Genomic DNA, 17398 nt, shown 5'->3' on the forward strand with positions numbered 1-17398 from the left:
CTGCTCCCACCATCCTTGCTCCCCAGTTCATGCCTCTGCTCCCTCAGTGATGCCCCACTCAGCCGTCCAGAAAGTCCACGTACCATTTCCAGCCTGCGACGCTCTCCAAGGGGGTAAGCTGGAGCGCAACATGTTCTCCCCTCCAGCCCCTCCAGCTATTTCCCCCTGTCTACAAGACCGTACTCACAGCTCTAACCCCATTTTGCAACAAGCCCGAAGGGCGGGTGCCAGCATCCCGTGTTGCACGGGGCCAAACGTCGCCTGACGTCGCAGGCGCTGCCAGCAAAATGCGATGAAACACCCCCCCCCGCCATGATCGACAAGAGGCCTCAGGGAGCACAACTCAAAAAACCCATGAGGAAGCGCTGGCGTTTCGCCCACGATCCAGCTATTTGATCCAAGATGCCCCGTGCTCGGTCCTGCAGATCAAACCTCCGTGCGAGCGTGGCTCCAGCTGCAAGGCAAGGGGCTGGGAGCCCCCTCCCTCCTCTTCCTCACGGCATGGGTTTGCAGTCGCCCACCCTCACTGGAGGAGATTCTTCTGCGCTTCGACAGTGTCTTTTTTTTTATAAACAACTGAGAAGCGTTTAAAGCCCGCAGCGTGCCATCTCCCCTGCCGACCCCGGCCATACGGGCAGGCGATGAGAAGCAGCTTGTCATGCCAGGGGTAGGAAATGCTGCAGGACATCACCCGGCAAAGCCACGTCTGCCAGGAGTGGAGACAGATGTCCCCGTTGTTAAAAAAAAAAACAAACCAAGGCGGGAGGTGGCAATGCCAAGGATGGCCAGGTCTGCCTGACAGAAACCGTCTGCACGTTCATCCCAGGATTTTTTGTCTTTCATCCAGCTGCTGATCGGATTGTCACGAGACGGATGAAATTCCCAGCACCAGGTCTTGGCAATTAAGCGAGCGTGGGAGGGGAGCAACGTTTCCATGCGCCGCATTGGAGCTACTGCCCGCTCCAGCTCTGTTCTGTCAGAATTACTATTAATACACCCCAAAAAATATTTGTGTTAGAAACCAAAAGGTTTACATAAACAGACGCTTTGGAAACAGTTCCTAAGTGATGAGAACCAACAGTGATGAGAACCTTTAGATGATCCGTCACGACTCACCTCGTGGATTAGACATTTGTCTATGAGCTGTAAATAGGAACTTATATTCTCTTCGTCGGGTCGGGAAACTAAAAGTTGTGTGCATACTGGAAAAAAAAAAAAAGAAAAGACAAATGAGCACGGGGACACAGAGCTGGGGTCCAGGGGGGTCCAACAATTGCTTTGGATGTCCCGTTTCCCTTATCCCACAGGCACGTTCTCTTTCCCATCAGCAAGAAAAAAATGCCCTAAAAAGCTGTGCCGTCCTATATTTAGGGCCAGATTTTGTTCTCCATTATGATAGTGTAAATTCAGAGCAACCCATTGGTGTCACCAAAATTAGAGCTGAACACATCAGGGGCATGGGATTATTCCTTATTCCTTGGCAAAAGCCGGCGCTGGGAGAGCTCCTGCTCCTGTGCCCAAAATCTGTCCCCACTCTTAACATTTTCTCACCTCTCCTGACGGATTTTCATCTCTTTTTGGAATTAATGTCATAAAAGCAAGTGGAAACGAGTTCACAGAGAAATTAGTCTCTCCTGTCATAACTCCCGGGCAGGGATGCCTTGCTGTCCAGGAGGACACCTCAGCCTGGCAAGCCTTGTGCCACACGTATGGCTTCGGGCATGACGGGTGCGTTGGTCACCAGCTGAATTCATCAGCAGGTTTATAACGGGCCCAGAAACCCACATCTGTCTGGGCATGCAGTCAGTTAGCTGGTGAGAAATCCTGCAGGGAATTCTTATATAGGAAACACCTCATCTGTTTTTTTTGCGTAAAAGGTCTGAAATAGGGACAGGGCTGGTATTTCTTTGTGGCACCTCAGTGGATTTCTGTTCCCGGTCTCCCGTGAGATCCTGTGGATGAAATTCTCCTCCCTTCTTCCCCAGGGAGATGTCCCTCCACACAGCCAGCACTGACACCTCAGGTATCAGGAGGGGGTCGGGGGGGGTCGATGGAGGTCAGGACACATCCGAACTCGTGCAAATTTTCTCTAAGAGCCCTGGATATGGCACAGGAGGTCAGTCCCTCCCTCACATCACATCCCAGTGTGTTAATCTTGACGCAAAACCGTGCACCCGCCAACGTGGAAAGGCACCTGAGTAATTTTGATGTCCTGCACCTAAACTGGGGCTTAAAAAAGGGGTTGGACCCAGCTGATCTGCGCTCAGGACAGCTCACACTAAGCCCACGCACCAGTGCTACCCCAATGCCAGCAGAGCAAGTGCTGAAAACACCTCTGGACTGGTGGGATGCTCCCAGGGCTCTGAATGGGAAGGAAGAGGGTGCCGTCCCCTCCCCAAATTCACTTCCCACCTCCCCAGCCACACTCTTACCTCTTCCCACAGCATGATGGGACCTCAGAAAAAAAAATCATCCGCCCCTAGGACTGCAGTTTGCAGGAAGAGGCTCAGGGAAAAGCTGCTGTACCCTGCCCCGAAGCAGCTCTCCCTATCAAGGACACCAAGAACAAGTGGCAGCCGCTCACCTTTCCCCATCACTCTGGTGAACTGTCCGGGCAGGTCACCTTCAGGCAAAGGGGCCCCCCCTGACTCGCCCTCACACCCCGGTAAATGGTGCTGCTGCATGCCCCCCGCGGCAGAGTCCTTGCAGTCAGAGCCTTGGCTATCTGAGCTGAGCAGGGAAGGGGGGTGATGCGAGTCCGCGTCCCGGCTGTGCTCCTCCGTGCTCGAGTTTTGGGAAGAGTAGGCTTTGATGGGGGTGAGGATCATTTGGTGTAGCTCCTGCAGTGGGACACGCAAGTTGCCACCTTCCAGGATGTCCTGAGGATGTCAAGGGGAGAGAAGAGGGTTTGCCTCAGCGGGGCCATCAGCTACAAACCAGACCCCTACTCGTACCCCGCCAGGAACCCCCAGCAAAGCCAACAGCCTCTCTCCTGCTCCAGGACCCTGCTGCCGTCCGTAGCCAGGAGTTCCATTCACTGTGTCTTTTGCTTAGACCAGGGGAGCATGGAGCTGCCGCAGGGACTGTGTCTCATTACCCATGGATGTGGTCCGACCTGAATCCCCAGAGATAAACGTGTCCCATCAACCACTGGGACCCAAAACCAGCTTCAGCCTTTTCAAATGTCCACCAGGAAGATGGTAACTCCATGAGAGCAATCGAACCTGTGAGATTTCAATGCCCAGACCAGCGATTGTCTTGCTCCTTCCCTAGCAATCCCCCAATTTTGACATTTTAGCTCTATTTCACCGGAATGCCATTTTCTAAGGTTCCAGCACTGCCTTCAGCTTGGAGATCCTGGGCGAGGTGCACCCAGGAAGGAGACGATGTGGGCACATCCCCAGTCTTGCTCTTGGTTATAGAGCGGATCAAGAGCTCCCCTTCTACACTCAGATCCTCATCTCACCGATGGGAAATAATTGCATTTTGGTTTTCAATGTCCCCTGGACCAGAACAGCTCACTGCAGGCTCCTGCACGGTCTGCTTCGTGGGACACTGCTTGGAAAGAAGTAGCTTTTGGACTGAGTCCTGGCTGTGTCTTGGGCACACAGGTGGATGAAGCCCTAAAATGCTTGTTCACCCTAATCCCTGCTGCACCCTCAGCTCATTTCTTGGATGCCTCAGCTCCACTTCTCTCGAAGACCTGGTGTCAATCTGCTGGGCATTGGGTTTTTTTTGGAAAAAAAAAAACAACAAACCCCAAACTGCTCAGCTTGCTGGCAGAGTAGGGTGGAGCAGCTATTTCCAAGAAAGCAGCAATGTTTAGCAGTGAGACACTGCCCGAAAAAAAATAAAAAATCAAGTTGCACACATGCTCTTGTTTAGCAAAAAGAAATCGGATGGGAAGCCTGGAAAACCAGAGACATCTCCTCCCAGGCAGCTCAGAGGCAGCGAAGTGGGACACACTCACAGCCCCACAGCCCTAACCCACACCACGAGGCTTCAGAAGCAATTCCTGCCATTTATCTCCCCTATTTTACGGCGTGCGTGGCCGGCTGTGGCAGCTGCACTGGGCTTACCATCCCGCAGCAGCAAATCAATACCATATTTTAAAACCTGGGCGGAGAAGCAGGGGAAGAGGCTGTGCAATCGCCTGGAAAACACAGTGCCGAAGCAGGCTCAGTTCAGAGGGCTGTCTCTTGGATTTAATACTTAATATAAGGATGTAAATATGGCTTTATTAGTTCCTGCCACGCTCTGAGTACAATCCCATATTATAAATAAATAGCGAAGCAGTGAGCTAACGAAAACACCAATAAATAGCAACACACCACGTAAGTATTTAAAAGCCCCTAGTGGGAGGCTCTGCAAGTTGCTCTTTGAAGACGGTGCAATTAAATATAATATAATATTGTGAGAAATAAACAGGAAGAGGATGGGTGAGCTGCTCACTCTGACAGCCACTTCTGCAGAGTTTAAGCTTTTGTTGAAGTGACGGAGAAGTCACTGGGGACAGGTTGTCTATAGGATGCTCCAGAAAAGCGCCGTGGGCCTTGACCTGACAAGACACTGGGAAATCCTGTCTCTTTTTGGGGATGGAGAGGTAAGGGCAGGGCTCTGGGGTCCTCGTGCTGATGCTGTGCATGGAGGGGTCTAATAAGAGAGGAAAGTTGCATCGAAACGGGAAGAGATAACTGAGTGGCCGAGTGATAACCAAGGGTTAAAGGCTCTGCCCAGCTGGTTCTCCAGCAGCACAGAGCACTGTGATGGCTGCTGAGGGTAGAGCTGGTCCTGCACCATGGCTCAGCAGATCTGTGAACACCTTCCCATCACGTCACGGGGATGAAGCCCTCCATCACTCACAGCTCAGGTGTTTCTGAGCACCCTAGAGCTGGTCAGGGCTTATCCTGGTGCTGCAGGGTACATCCATCCCAGCAGCCTGAGTGCTGGAGATGGATTTAGGACCCACTCCGCAAAATACAGCCCCAAATCAAACCTGCATCTGGTGCAGAAGTGTTTGAGACACCATTCAGATATGGACAAGCCAAGAACTGACTTCTCTGCAAAAGATCCCAAGTAACCAAAGAGTGCTTCATCCCAGAATTAACTCTTTGCCTCTTGAAAAAAAAAACATACAAAAGCGGTTGTGATCACTTACCCTTTCCAAAGATTTGAGCAGGTTTTGTCTCTCCTTTAGCTTTTGGATACTGATGACTATTTTGTGTCTTGCGCCTTTGGTAACATTCTGCAAAAAACCAGCACAAAACCTGGCATTAGCATTTCCTCAGAGGAGCCAGGACAAGCCAAATCCTTCCTTCCCTAAATGAAAAGGGCTGCTATAAACGAATCAAATTTCTGAGCGCAGGGATTAGCGGGGGAAATAGAAAACCACCCCGAGACTTGCTGGAGATAGAGATTCCCAGCTAGCCTGTCCCTCCCCGGAACATCTCACACAGTGAAAGCCAAGGTGCTGACGGGCCCTCTTCATCCCGAGGAGAACACAGCGGTAAATCTGAAGGCAGGGACATTTTCAAAGGTTAACAACTGGCCACCACAGCCCCACTGACTTTAACGGAGTTGGGTGCTGCAGACTGTGCCCCTGAAACTCCTGACCTTAATCCCAGCTGTGAAAATACCCAAGCACAGCTCCTAGCGATGGGACAAGGCCTTTGGCAGGTACAATGTGGTTTTGCAGGTAAAATGTGCTTTTCTTTCCCTTCTTTGTTTGGCTCCCTGTGGGCAAAACGCCTTCCAAGCGAAGACACAAGAAGAGGTGTTTGAGGTGTCTCATCTACCGACTGCACAAGCGTCAGGACCACGGCTGACGGCTTTAGGAGTGACATGGGACGTACTTGTGCCTCGAGCTGGCATTCGGTGAGGGCCATCATCTCCTCGTACGTCATCTGCGAGAAGAGGGCGGCGTACTTGTGCAGCCGGAGGCTCTTCAGCCACGCTGGGACATCTGCAGCACAAAGGTAAGGAGGTGAGAGCTCTCGTTGAGTTCATGATAACCACGCACAACAGTATCAACAGCAACGCGAGGAGTTGCTTGGGTGCCATCCACCATCCCACCGGTGCTTCTGACACCTTCGTGGACCTTTTGGAGGACACACTGCTACGGATATGGATGGCAGGAGGAACCAGTCCCTGGCTGAGGACATAGTGCTATGGACATGGATGGTAGGAGGAACCAGTCCCCAGATGAGGACATGTCCTCAAAGGATGAGTTCCTGCAGCTGAGCCATTGGAAATTAGCCCACGGGGAGCCAGGGTTACACCTCTGCACGTCAAGCTCCTCGCTGCCCTTTTCCCAGGGATGTGAGAAATGCCGAAGCTAATGGCATCGTTGAGCTTAGGACAAGCAAATGGCTGTTTCGCAGATGGCAGACCCTGATTTATGGCATGAGGGAAGATGGTATGTGCTGAAAATTTAAATAGCTGCTTAAAGAGAACTAAAGAGAATAATTTTTTTTGAGCATGGAAGAAATGACGTGCCATCAAAGTTGGTCCAAAAACCTGTTTCAGAAGGGTGACGTCAAAAGGCACTGACTGAAATGACTCTTTCCTTCCCAGGTGTTATCTGCAGTGTAGCACCTCTGTGCCCAACTGGATGGGTACCCAAAAATACTTCTATCCTCCTGACATCAATGTGGTTTCACAAGGAAGGACCTGGGAGGGGAACTCTTCCTCTGCACCATGCAAAACCCTATCAGACTCCATGATGGGGTGTCCTGCATGGACAAGGCAATGGGATAGAAGCCTCCCTGGCTCCAGCCTGCCCAGCACCTACTCAAGGTTTTGCAAGTTTGGGGAGCCCCTTGCGACACCCTACAAGGGAGGGGGTGTGGGGGGTCTGAAGATGCCGGTGCTGCAGCACGATGCCATGCCCGTGGTGACGCTGTCACTTTGCGAACGCTGTGCCAAATCGGGACCTGCTTTATTTAGCACCCACAACCCAACAATAGCTCTGCCTCAGCCTACCCAGCTCACGCGCTCCGCTCCCAGCTAAACCCTTCTCCCTTAGTCTTTGTCCCCTTCCCCACCAGCGAGACGCCCGGGAGCCCCGTCTCAACCCACAGAAGCTGCAGTAACAATGAAAAAACCTGATGTTTCAGCCTCAAACCTCACACCTCAAATGGAGAGAGCAAGCGGAGGGTTGGGAAATGTCTCTTTCGGGGTTAGATACCAGTTAGCAGGAACACTTCGCCTCGCTTCCATCGTTGCCGAGTCAATGTACAGGGCATCAATGGGGTGGACCCCACAGCAGGTAGGGCCTGACGGTGCAGGAGAGTCTGAGAAGAAGGACGTTGGATGCCCCGACGGGGTTCCTCTGCCCAACATGCCCACCAACGAGGGCTTGCACTGTTTTTTGGGAGGGATTTCTACCCACCGTGTGCTTCTGCCCCCAGACTGGGGCTGCTGGTGTTCTGCTCACCATCCCCTCACCAGCACGAGGACAATGTCCATGGCCACGTCCAATATCCTTCACTAATCTAGCCAACATCAAAGGTTTTCTAGGCTGATCCAACAGCAAAGAATGAAGCCAGATTTGCTTCAGAAAGGCATGAGACGGTGAGGAGGACAGTCCCACTGCTGAGACATCCCTTAGTGTGGGGGTGGTCTCTTCCCAGAAAGCCCCACGTTGCTGAGTGCCAGACTCAAGTCAAGGATTGTCACAGATCTCTTCCCGAACTAACACCCTGTCGCTGGAGGGGAGAGGGCAAGACGGACCATTAGTTTGGTTCCCTGATGATTCTTTTATCTGCAGGAAGTCTCCTGCTGCCCCAGCTGACCCCAAACCTCACTTGCATCCAAGCAGAGGATGCGAATGGCCCCAAAATGTTGCGTTTTGCTCACGCTCTCCATCCCGTGACACACATCAGGATTCACCTTTCAACAAAACTCCTCAAATGCTGCACAGAAGGAGATCAACCCCACACCAGCCATGAAGGTAAAGGAGCTACTGAGCATGGACAGGCTGAACTTCACCATTTTCCAGAAGTCCCGACAAGCATTGGTCCTAAAATCTGCCACTGGAGCCCTCTTAAACCCCAGCTTCTGTTTAAAAAATTAAAAGCTATTTAAAAGGTCAAATTACGAGCAGAAAGTCCCCTGTTTCCAGCGCAGGACTGGCAGGCTCGAATCTAAACTTCATTTTAACACCAAACTATATCATTTTAGTGACCACATGTTAAAAGTCTACCTGATCCCGTGTCCCCTGGTGTCCTGGTTGGAGCTAAAACAAAACCGATTCTGTTCAAACCAGGACACCTGGGGACATCTGCCCTTGGTGCACATCCATACTGATGGCAGAGCCCACGGGGATGCTTTCAGAAGAAATGCAACTTCATATGGACATTAAACCCTCAGAAAACCCATCCCTTATCACAAGAAAGAGGCAACCAGGAGGTGCAAGGTTATCTGAGGTGATTTCATGGTCCTTGGAAAGCCAAGCTTCCTAACGATCCCCACGGAGCAGCAAACCACCTGTCCGCGGAGCTGCTCTTTAATCACCGATTACCGGGAGCTAATTGCAAAGTCACGGCACGGCTGTCAGAAGCGCGCCGGTCTGATGTGAGCAGCAGAGCGAGGACTCTGTGCTGCTCGCACACGTCATCCCCTGCAGGCACGAAAAAGATTCGGCTGGCACAGGTACACCTGGGTGCCGGCACGGAAATTTAGAAGGAAACCCAATTCACCCTGCCGCATAAATACACACAGGACAGCTTCAGAAGTGCCCTTACGGCACAGCATGCTAAACCATGGGCGTACTTGCAGCAGAAACCCACAATTTTACCCAAATCCTCCCGGTGTGCCTCAAGCTGTGTCCCAGGAAGGGATGGACAGACGGACAGACAGGCTCTGCAAGGGACGAAGTGTCTGTGTTGCCTCCTGGAGAAACCAGGGGCTGGGAAAAAGCCCAAGGGCACTTTTCCTTCAGCACGAAGATAGATGGGAAGGGGAGAGACAGGTGAGTTTAGGGGAGCTGAACTACTAAGCCACGTTGGATGAGGGTGCGTCATGGGTCTGGTTTCCCCACTGCTCTCCTGGACATCCCACAGGGTGTTAAAGAAGGAGCAAGCTGACCAGAGGCATGGGTGACACCAAGCCCCAGGAGCCTGCAGGCACTCGGGGGGCAGACGTGGCTGCAATTCAGAGAAGGGACTTGGCAAGCGGAGCAACCAGTCTGGATGAAATAAGATGCAATCCAATAAAAATGCACAAAGTTGTGCGTTTCTGTAAGAACAAGAAACGGCACGAACCAAGGGCAGGGAACGGGCAGTACTTTTTTTTTCTTTTATTTTTTTTCCCGCAGGAAAGCTGTGGGGATACAATGGGCCACACGCAGCCCGCGGTGGCGTGTCATTTGAGGGCGACAAGCTATATGGCCACAGGAACGCTGTCTGTACAGCAAGCAAGGCTCTGCTCCGCTCCCCAGCAAAGTTTTGGGCAACAGGCTTCCAATAAACTACACGCTTTCTGAAAAAAAAAACAACTGGCAGAGACAAGCAAGAACAACCCCGAGTTTAGAAAACACCATCTGGGAAGAACCTGCATGGCTCAATCTGAAGAAAATACAGTGGAGGGGGGAGGACACGACAGTTGTGGACACCAGGGGCTGCAGACATCTGTTTCACACGTCCCCAGACAGTGGCACAAAAGCAATATGTCCAATCCACAACGGGGAGTTTAGATGTTTGCAAATCTTCCTCCAGAGAAGGATGCCTGGGATGGGTTGGCCTGAGGAAAGGCCTCCAACTCCCCTGGCGGGGCTGCAGGCAGAAGCCACGGGCTGTCTTAACAGAATCATAGAATTATGGAAGTTTTGGCTGGAAGAGACCTTCAAGATCGAGTCCAACCTCTCTCTAGCCCTATCAACACCACTGAACCACGTCCTTCAAGGCAACATCTCCCCTTCTCTTAAAACACCTCCAGGGATGGCGACTCAACCCCCTCCAATGCCTGACAACCCTCTCAGCAAAGAAATTCTCCCTAATATCCAACCTGGCACAGCTTAAGGCCATTTCCCTACGCCCTATCACTTGCCACTAGGGAGAACAGACCAACATGTGGAGTTTATTTATTTGATTATTGCTCTTGGACAGCCTGAGCAAGAGCGTTTTTGGGTTTTGCAGGCTCGGCTGTACAGATCGATTATGTTTCTACGCGTGCAGGTCCTGGAGCTGCAGCTCCCCATGGTCTCCTCCCCAGCTCCACCAGCAGCAACCTGGGGAAATGTAGCATTGAACAGACCCCTCTGCACCACTTGCTCCCAAAAAAAGGGTCTCCCTGGCTTGACGAGATGACAGGAGCTCTCCCCAAGCACGGAAAGCCTTGGGGACCCTTCACGCTGACGAGGTGTTCGTTAGCGAGCGGAGCTGCTGAGAAGCAAAGGTTTGTGAGGCCGTTCCTGCTCAGAACACCCTCCTGTCACATCTCCAGCCCTTCGTCCCCAGCCCAGAGCCACGCTAAGGCGCAAAGTCCAACCAAGGATGAGGCTGAGGATTTGTTTCATGGGGGAATTGAGAGGTTTTTTTTCATGCACATCAAAGTCACGCAGCGCCAAGTCCCACGTTACAGAGATCTTCTCTAATTAGAAGAAAATCAGACCTTGTGGTGATTTAAAACATATGATTGTTTCCTTATTCAGACACATCATCGGTCTTTACATAATTGAGCTGCTTGGCATTAACGAAAACTGCAGTTGTTTAAATCAGTTTCTGACAGCTGTGGGTTCATTTTCAGTCATTTTGTCTGTTCACAGAAATATTTTTTGCTCAGTTTTTATCTGTTTATTCCTCTACAATCTAAAGTTTGCTCTCTATCTTTGACTCCGGCAATCGGGTTTTTTTTCTGCCCCGTTTACCAACAGGATCATGAATATTTATTGCTCGGGGTCTCTGTAAAATGCAAGTGCAATGGGAAAAAACAACTGGAATACACAGGAGAAATTCACTGCGAACAGGTATGCTAAGCCAAAACTTCCCCAAATACTTGTTGGGTACCAAACCCCGCAACAGTAAATTGGCTCGCTAAACTTACACTAAGCCATTTTTCACCGTAATAAAAAAGAAAAGAAAAAAAAAAAAGAGAAGAGAGCACCACTCGCAGCCAAAAGCCAAGGGCTATGGAAAAAATCCAACTTTTTGGAAAGCTTGCAGCTCGCAGGACTTTGGGGCATAACCAGCCCACCGGCACCCAAGAGAAAAAAAAAACAACAATCAGGCCCAGCCGCTACTTAAAAGAAAACCCGACTTTTTCCCCTAGACCTAAATTCCTAAGCTGGCAAGAAATGCTGAAAAGCCATGTTTGGTTACAAGGACTCTTGCCCAAAATTCCATGCCAAAAAACGGCTTTTTCCCCACCTGCCTCTGGGTTCTGGGGTCAGGGGGTGGGGTGGGGTGTCAGGAGAGGGGGGAAGGCATCTGTTTTTTCACTCACCTTTCATCCCACTCCCTTCCTCCTGGAATGTGTTACGAGCGGAAGGCTGATCTTCTAAATGTTCACTCCCACCACTTCCCGAAGAGGCTACACTGCTTTGTGGAGACAGGGGGGCATGATCGGAAGGGATGCACTGGGGTCCTCTAGCTCGTAAGTCCTCATGAGACATCCATCCATGTCCTAAAGGTTGGTTTGGCACATTCATGGGTGGGGTAAGGGACACAGAGCGTTTCAAAGGGCTGTGGTGTGTCTGGCCTGAGAGAACTGGAAAAAAAAAAATCAAAAAAAAAAATCAAAAAAAAAAATCAAAGAGGTTATTCCCCCCTCGCGGCCCGGGATGCAGCAGAGTCCCCCGAAAAAAAAAAAGAAGAAATCATTTTAAATGAAAACATAAAATCATAGAATCATAGAATGGTTTGGGTTGGAAGGGACCTTAAAAATCATCTCGTTCCAACCCCTCTGCCATGGGCAGGGCCACCTGCCACCAGAGCAGGTTGCTCCAAGCCCCATCCAAACGCCTGCTGGTGGGCCACGGCTGACGGCTTTGTGTTGCCTGGAGCTACCCGAACCCTGCCCTGAGCTCTCTGCTTTGCCTCCAGAGAAGCGAAGGGGCCGGGGGTACCTTCTAGGAGATGGGGTTACACAAGCTACCTCGGGATGCTTAAGGAAAGGTGTGGCGTGGATTGCATTTGTAGGAAAAAAACCAACAAAATAAAACCAATAAACAGAGCATCTCTGGAGGTTTTCCCCAGGTGGAGTCACGTACTGACAGCAAACCTGAGCATGGGACCACGTCTGGTCCTTGGTTGCTGCCTCTTGCCAAGCCCAGAGCCTGGGTGGTGTCTCCCTTGCAGGGAAAGCATTACAGGTGTAACGGGATTGAGACCATAAAACTCACCCTACTAACATCACCTGGACCCGTACCTTTCTGGGGAAGGCATAAAAATCCCCAGGATGGGAATGTCCTCACCCAGATCCACCAGCATTGACATACTTGCCTAACGTTACTGTGGAGGGACTTATCATCCATGGAAACGTCTAAGCCTGGTTGAGTCCCTGCTAAGATCATAGAATCACAGAATCCTAGACTGGCCTAGGCTGGAAGGGACCTTAGAGATCATCTAGTCCAACCTCCCTGTCATGGGCAGGGACGCCTCTCAACTAGAGCATGATGCTCAAGGCTCCCTCCAAATTGGCCTTGAACACCTCCAGGGAGGGGGCAGCCACAACATCTCTGGGCAATTTATTCCAAAGTCTTGCTGCCCTCGTACTGAAGAATTTCTTCCTAAGGTCCAATCTAAATCTATTCTCCTTCAACTTAAACCCATTTCCCCTTGTCCTATCACTGGCCACCCTTGTAAAAAGTTACTCCCCAGCATTCCTGTAGGTTCCCTTCAGGCATTGGAAGGCAGCTATTAGGTCCCCCCGAAGTCTTCTCTTTTCAAGACTGAACAATCTCAGCTCTTGCACTTAGCTGAGCTATCATCACCAGCGGGAGCATCCCAGCTCAACTATGCACCAGCTGCACTTCCAAGCACGTCCCTTTTAACCTTCCACAACAGCAAACACCCAAAGCAATGGTGAAAATACACCCTGGAGAAAGTGACGAGGCTGAATTCTGCCATTTCCCACCCCCCCAAAACGATCTTTTGGAATGCTTTGGACTTGTTTTTCCTTCCCAGTTGTCTATGGGTTTGTATTTCCTGGCTGAAATTTTGGTGCGATCAAGTTTAGTTTGTTTTTCACCAATAACTTTAACATTGCTAAGAAAAGGTCAATGTACCATCTCCTGTGATTTGGAGTTATTTGTCAAGAAAGGCTTTACAATAGGTAGCTATTCACTTGCCTTTTGGTCAAGTACAGAAATATGATTTATGTATGCTAGCGTATTAAAAACCCCCAAATCATAGATTTTTCTGATGCTTTATGGTAGAAGCATTGCAACTTGAATCAACTTTTAAACACAATTTTTACTGGATTGTCTCATTTTTCATTGTTCTTCTTCCACCCTGTCTCATTTTTAGTTATCTCCTTAAAGATCTGGATATCTTTTCCTTGGGTCTGTTGGTTAGTAGTGGTCATACATGGTAGATAGAGGAAAAGATCGTAGAATCATTAAAGATGGAAAAGACCTCCAAGATCACCAAGTCCAACCATCAACATAATACCACCATGACAACTAAACTGTCTTGAAGTGCCCCGTCTACGTGTTTTCTGAACACCTTCAAATCTATGAAAAGATTTGTCTGTTGGCTTAACGAAATTCAAATTCCATCCTTCGCAAACTCATTAAACTGCTCCTTAAACCGCTCCTTAAACCACAAATGCAGTTAATATATTTTAATGTACTATTTTAGGAGGTAAAACACTTGCTTAATGTTTTATTGTGGTTACTCTCAGTGAAATTAATTGAACTTCATGGGGGTTGTTTCCTAATAACCTAGACCCAAAAACTCTCTGGATTTAGTCGTCGCTCAGCCAAGCTGTGTCTCATCTCACGACCAGTTCTGGATCCAGCGCTAGGGGAAGGTCCTTTCTGGTTTGCATCAAGCCCAAGCCAGCATTGCACTTCTCTGGGTACAGATGTGGAGTCCACACCGCGACAGTTGACACAACATCTGCACCAGGCTGTGTTAACAAGGGATCACTTCTCAAAACAAGAGCAAATTCTGCAGAAGGATGCTAATTCCTCAAAATCTGTGGCTGTAAGCTGGGAAGATGGAATAAAAGGCAGATTTTCTGTGCCCGGGCAGAATGGTTAAAATGACTTTCCAAGCCCATATGAAATCAAAGCAAAAACTTTACAGTTTTTCTTTCAAAATCACATTTCTTAACTCTGTACAAAAGCTGGGGAAAATTCATCATTCTCGCTGCTTTTCCTCCTAAAGCACCAAAGCTCCCTTAACCCCCCCCCCTTTTTTTTTTGCATTGGTAGTTCACCAAAACTGCTCATGGCTCCTCCACGTGTTATTTCCTAATACAATCAAATTTTGACGGAAAACTCCCAGCCAAGTGTACTGTGCTGTAAAAGTTAAGCCGAATTTAACTCCCAGCCAAAACCTGGGGGAAAACCCATCATAAAAGCCATCTCTGCCGATCAGAAGCAGAATAAAAGTGAGAAACTAGTGGGGTTGTAAAAGGAGGGGAGGGAAAACCACCGAAGCTCGTCTGCATTCATTAAGCACCTGTAAAAAGTCACGTGCAGCTGACGGGTGAGGCCAAAACCCTGCGGATTTCTGCAACGTTTAAATCATCCCTATTTCTGAAGATGTTTTCCTCTACCAGCACACAACACTAACACCGCGCTGCGCAGGAAAGCAAGGGGATGGCTTATGGTGAATAATTTGTTCCCTTCCCATTAAATCACTACAGAAACATCTTCCAGAAGGCTCCTGGCAGAAAAGGATGTCAGCGAGGATCCAGGGCTGTTTTCAAAGCAGTGTTATGTTTCCTAAAGTTGCGATGATGAGGAAACAGCTGGATTTAAGGTCTCAGACGAGCTCTTGGCTTTGCAATTTTACCCCAAAAGCAGCATCGTATCGGGGTTCTGGAGATGTCACATCACTCTCCCAGGAGAAAAAATACTTAGCATTGAAAAAAATTAATAAAATTATGGGTGGGAAATATGGGAAAAACTTGATATATCAGCTGAGATGCACCACCAGGGCTGAGCGTCACAGCAGGACCAGCCAGAGCCCCTTCTGTGCCTGTGCTCGCACCAACGGCGGGACACAAGCCACCTCAAATTTGTTGCAGGAAAAGCTCTGGTTTAGGAAACATCTCTATCCTTTCAATGAATGAGATATGCAGGGGAATGGGCAAGGAGGACAGGAATTGCCCCCTTTTAGGAGGTGAAGGGCTGCTCTGATAGTCGTCCCTCTTACAGGGTATATGCAGCTCTGTATCCTACAGTGGTTAAGCCATCCCCTCCCCAACAAAACCTTGCAAACAAGAGGATATTTTTGGCTTAACTCCAGCTCAGATTCCCTCCTGAGCAGCACAATCTTTGCAAAGTGCTGCTCTTCCATCTTAATTTTACGCCCCCTGATTAGAAGGTGGTGTCGGCTGGAGGAGAAATAACAAACTCCCCAGGATGAGCAGGAGCAATTAGTGCAACATATAAAAATGAGTCCCACTTCTTTCCTGGAAATGACACAACGCCGGGGTCCAACAAGCCACATTTCCCCAAACCATGAGCATTTCTACTGAGCTGAGTCAATTCACACAACTTCACACGACGCAGTAACACCGAATCCTCTGCAAAGGATGCTACGAGCAGAAAAAGTCACCAGCTCTTTGAAACCTCCCCAGCTACTCTTGGTAGCAGACACTGGTTATTGCAGAGCTCTTAGCACTTTAGGCCTAGCTTTAGGCTTCGCTTAAGCCTTTCTGGCTGTGATGCCAGCGAGCAACACGATTTCTTGCAAACCCTGTTACCAATCTCCATCACTCAGGCTTAAAAATACTGAGAACCCCAGGCTGGCACCTGCCTGGTGTGCACACACCTCTCCCTCTTTTAATTCCTAACTCTCAGAAAGGGGATTAATAAATATGTATGTTCATTAGTGATAAAGACACATAACTACACATATTTATTAATAATAATGCTTGTATTCATGGTCTCGGTTTCTCGAAACAGAAGACACAGCTCATGATTTTCAGAGTGTCAGTTTAGCACAGGTTCTTCCTTGCTTTTGACAATTCTATGTGGTTTTTGGATGGTCCAAGGTGAACCCAGGGCTGCTTACAGCCGAGGAAGAACAAATCACTTAATTCAGTCTGTTGTTAAAATAACTGGTCCACGTGTGCTTTAGCTTTGGCAGAAGAAAATCAAGTGTGAGTTTATAACCTTACACTCAAGCTTCTTTTTTTCTTTTTAAATTAAAAAAAAAAAAAAGAGAAGCTTTAAGTTAAAAGGGAAATCTAATTTACTCTTCTAGGGTAAGATAAGCTTCTAGGAGGCAGCCAGAGGCACGCCTGCCTTTCTGCTCGCTGCAGTGGTGCGAGTCGGATGAACAAAGAGAGGAAACCACCGCGCCGAAGTGCAAGCCAGGCTGGCACACGGATCCTTCACAACTCCTAAGTGTGTCCCACTTCTGCTTCTGAAGTGTTTTCCTGCCAGCCGCAGGCTCGTTTAGATGGTGCAAGAGCGATCTGCTCCCCATGGACCCACCAGTCACCCTGCCAAGGCACTGCCTGCTCCGGCTCCTTCCACGCGGGCATCCCAGGTGTAGCAGGGTCCTGCCCCTGTGTCACCTCTTTGCTCCATCACCACAGCTCTGAACGCCCGTAGGGGTTGTGTTTCCTTGCAAGGAAGCTCCTCGTGGCCTCCAGATCAGGCTCGGCTGCAACCCAGCAGTTCGATATAACACCTCGGAGACGAGCTTGGGATGTTTTGCACCCCAGGGAAAAAGGTGATAAATAACCTGGAGGTAACAGCGTCGAGATGTACAAAGCGTTGTCAAAGAGGTCTTGCTCAGGTTTCAAATCAAGTTCAGCTTAAGATTTCCAGGGAAAAAAAAAATTAGGATGGAGAAGGAGTGATGGCAATGATGCAACCGTGCCGGCGTGCAGGGGGCGGCTGCAGACCGCGCTGCCACAGAGCTGGAGCATCCCTGCAGGGCCACCAGCACCCAGGATTAAAAACTGGCTTTATCACAGACCAAACACTGGCTGGGCTGACAGGCACAACACACTTCTAGAAACTCTGAGGCTGCAAGTGCTTTCCCTATGAAGTCTCGTCTTTAGCTGGTTTTTCTGCCTTTTTTTTTCCCCCTCTCTCTCTTCCTTTTTGAAGTGGTGTTGCCTATTTTGGTAGGCAAGGGCTAATTTCAAGCAGGTTTTTTTGTTCGCTGAAGACCATGTGGAACAGAGTCAGACATTTCTGTTGTGGTTTCTCAGGGTTTTGGGCCAATTTTTCAGCCTGAGAAGGGAAAAGCCACCCATTCCTGTAATT

General features: G+C 49.5%; 1 protein-coding gene across 1 annotated transcript in view; it reads right to left on the reverse strand.

The window, feature by feature from the left end:
• Positions 1 to 17398, reverse strand: part of SAMD4A (sterile alpha motif domain containing 4A) — a gene marked incomplete at its 3' end in the record, with an annotated part of 94597 nt that overhangs the window by 1084 nt on the left and 76115 nt on the right. Inside the window, exons 3-7 of the mRNA XM_009870278.1 lie at positions 11443 to 11706; positions 5853 to 5962; positions 5159 to 5245; positions 2585 to 2879; positions 1117 to 1202 (exon numbers count right to left, since the gene is read on the reverse strand). Of these exons, the coding sequence (XP_009868580.1) occupies positions 1117 to 1202; positions 2585 to 2879; positions 5159 to 5245; positions 5853 to 5962; positions 11443 to 11706 (842 nt within the window). The remainder of the gene's footprint in view (positions 1 to 1116; positions 1203 to 2584; positions 2880 to 5158; positions 5246 to 5852; positions 5963 to 11442; positions 11707 to 17398) is intronic.

This window comes from Apaloderma vittatum, unplaced genomic scaffold (assembly GCF_000703405.1).
Source record: "Apaloderma vittatum isolate BGI_N311 unplaced genomic scaffold, ASM70340v1 scaffold205, whole genome shotgun sequence".
Lineage (NCBI taxonomy): Eukaryota > Metazoa > Chordata > Aves > Trogoniformes > Trogonidae > Apaloderma > Apaloderma vittatum.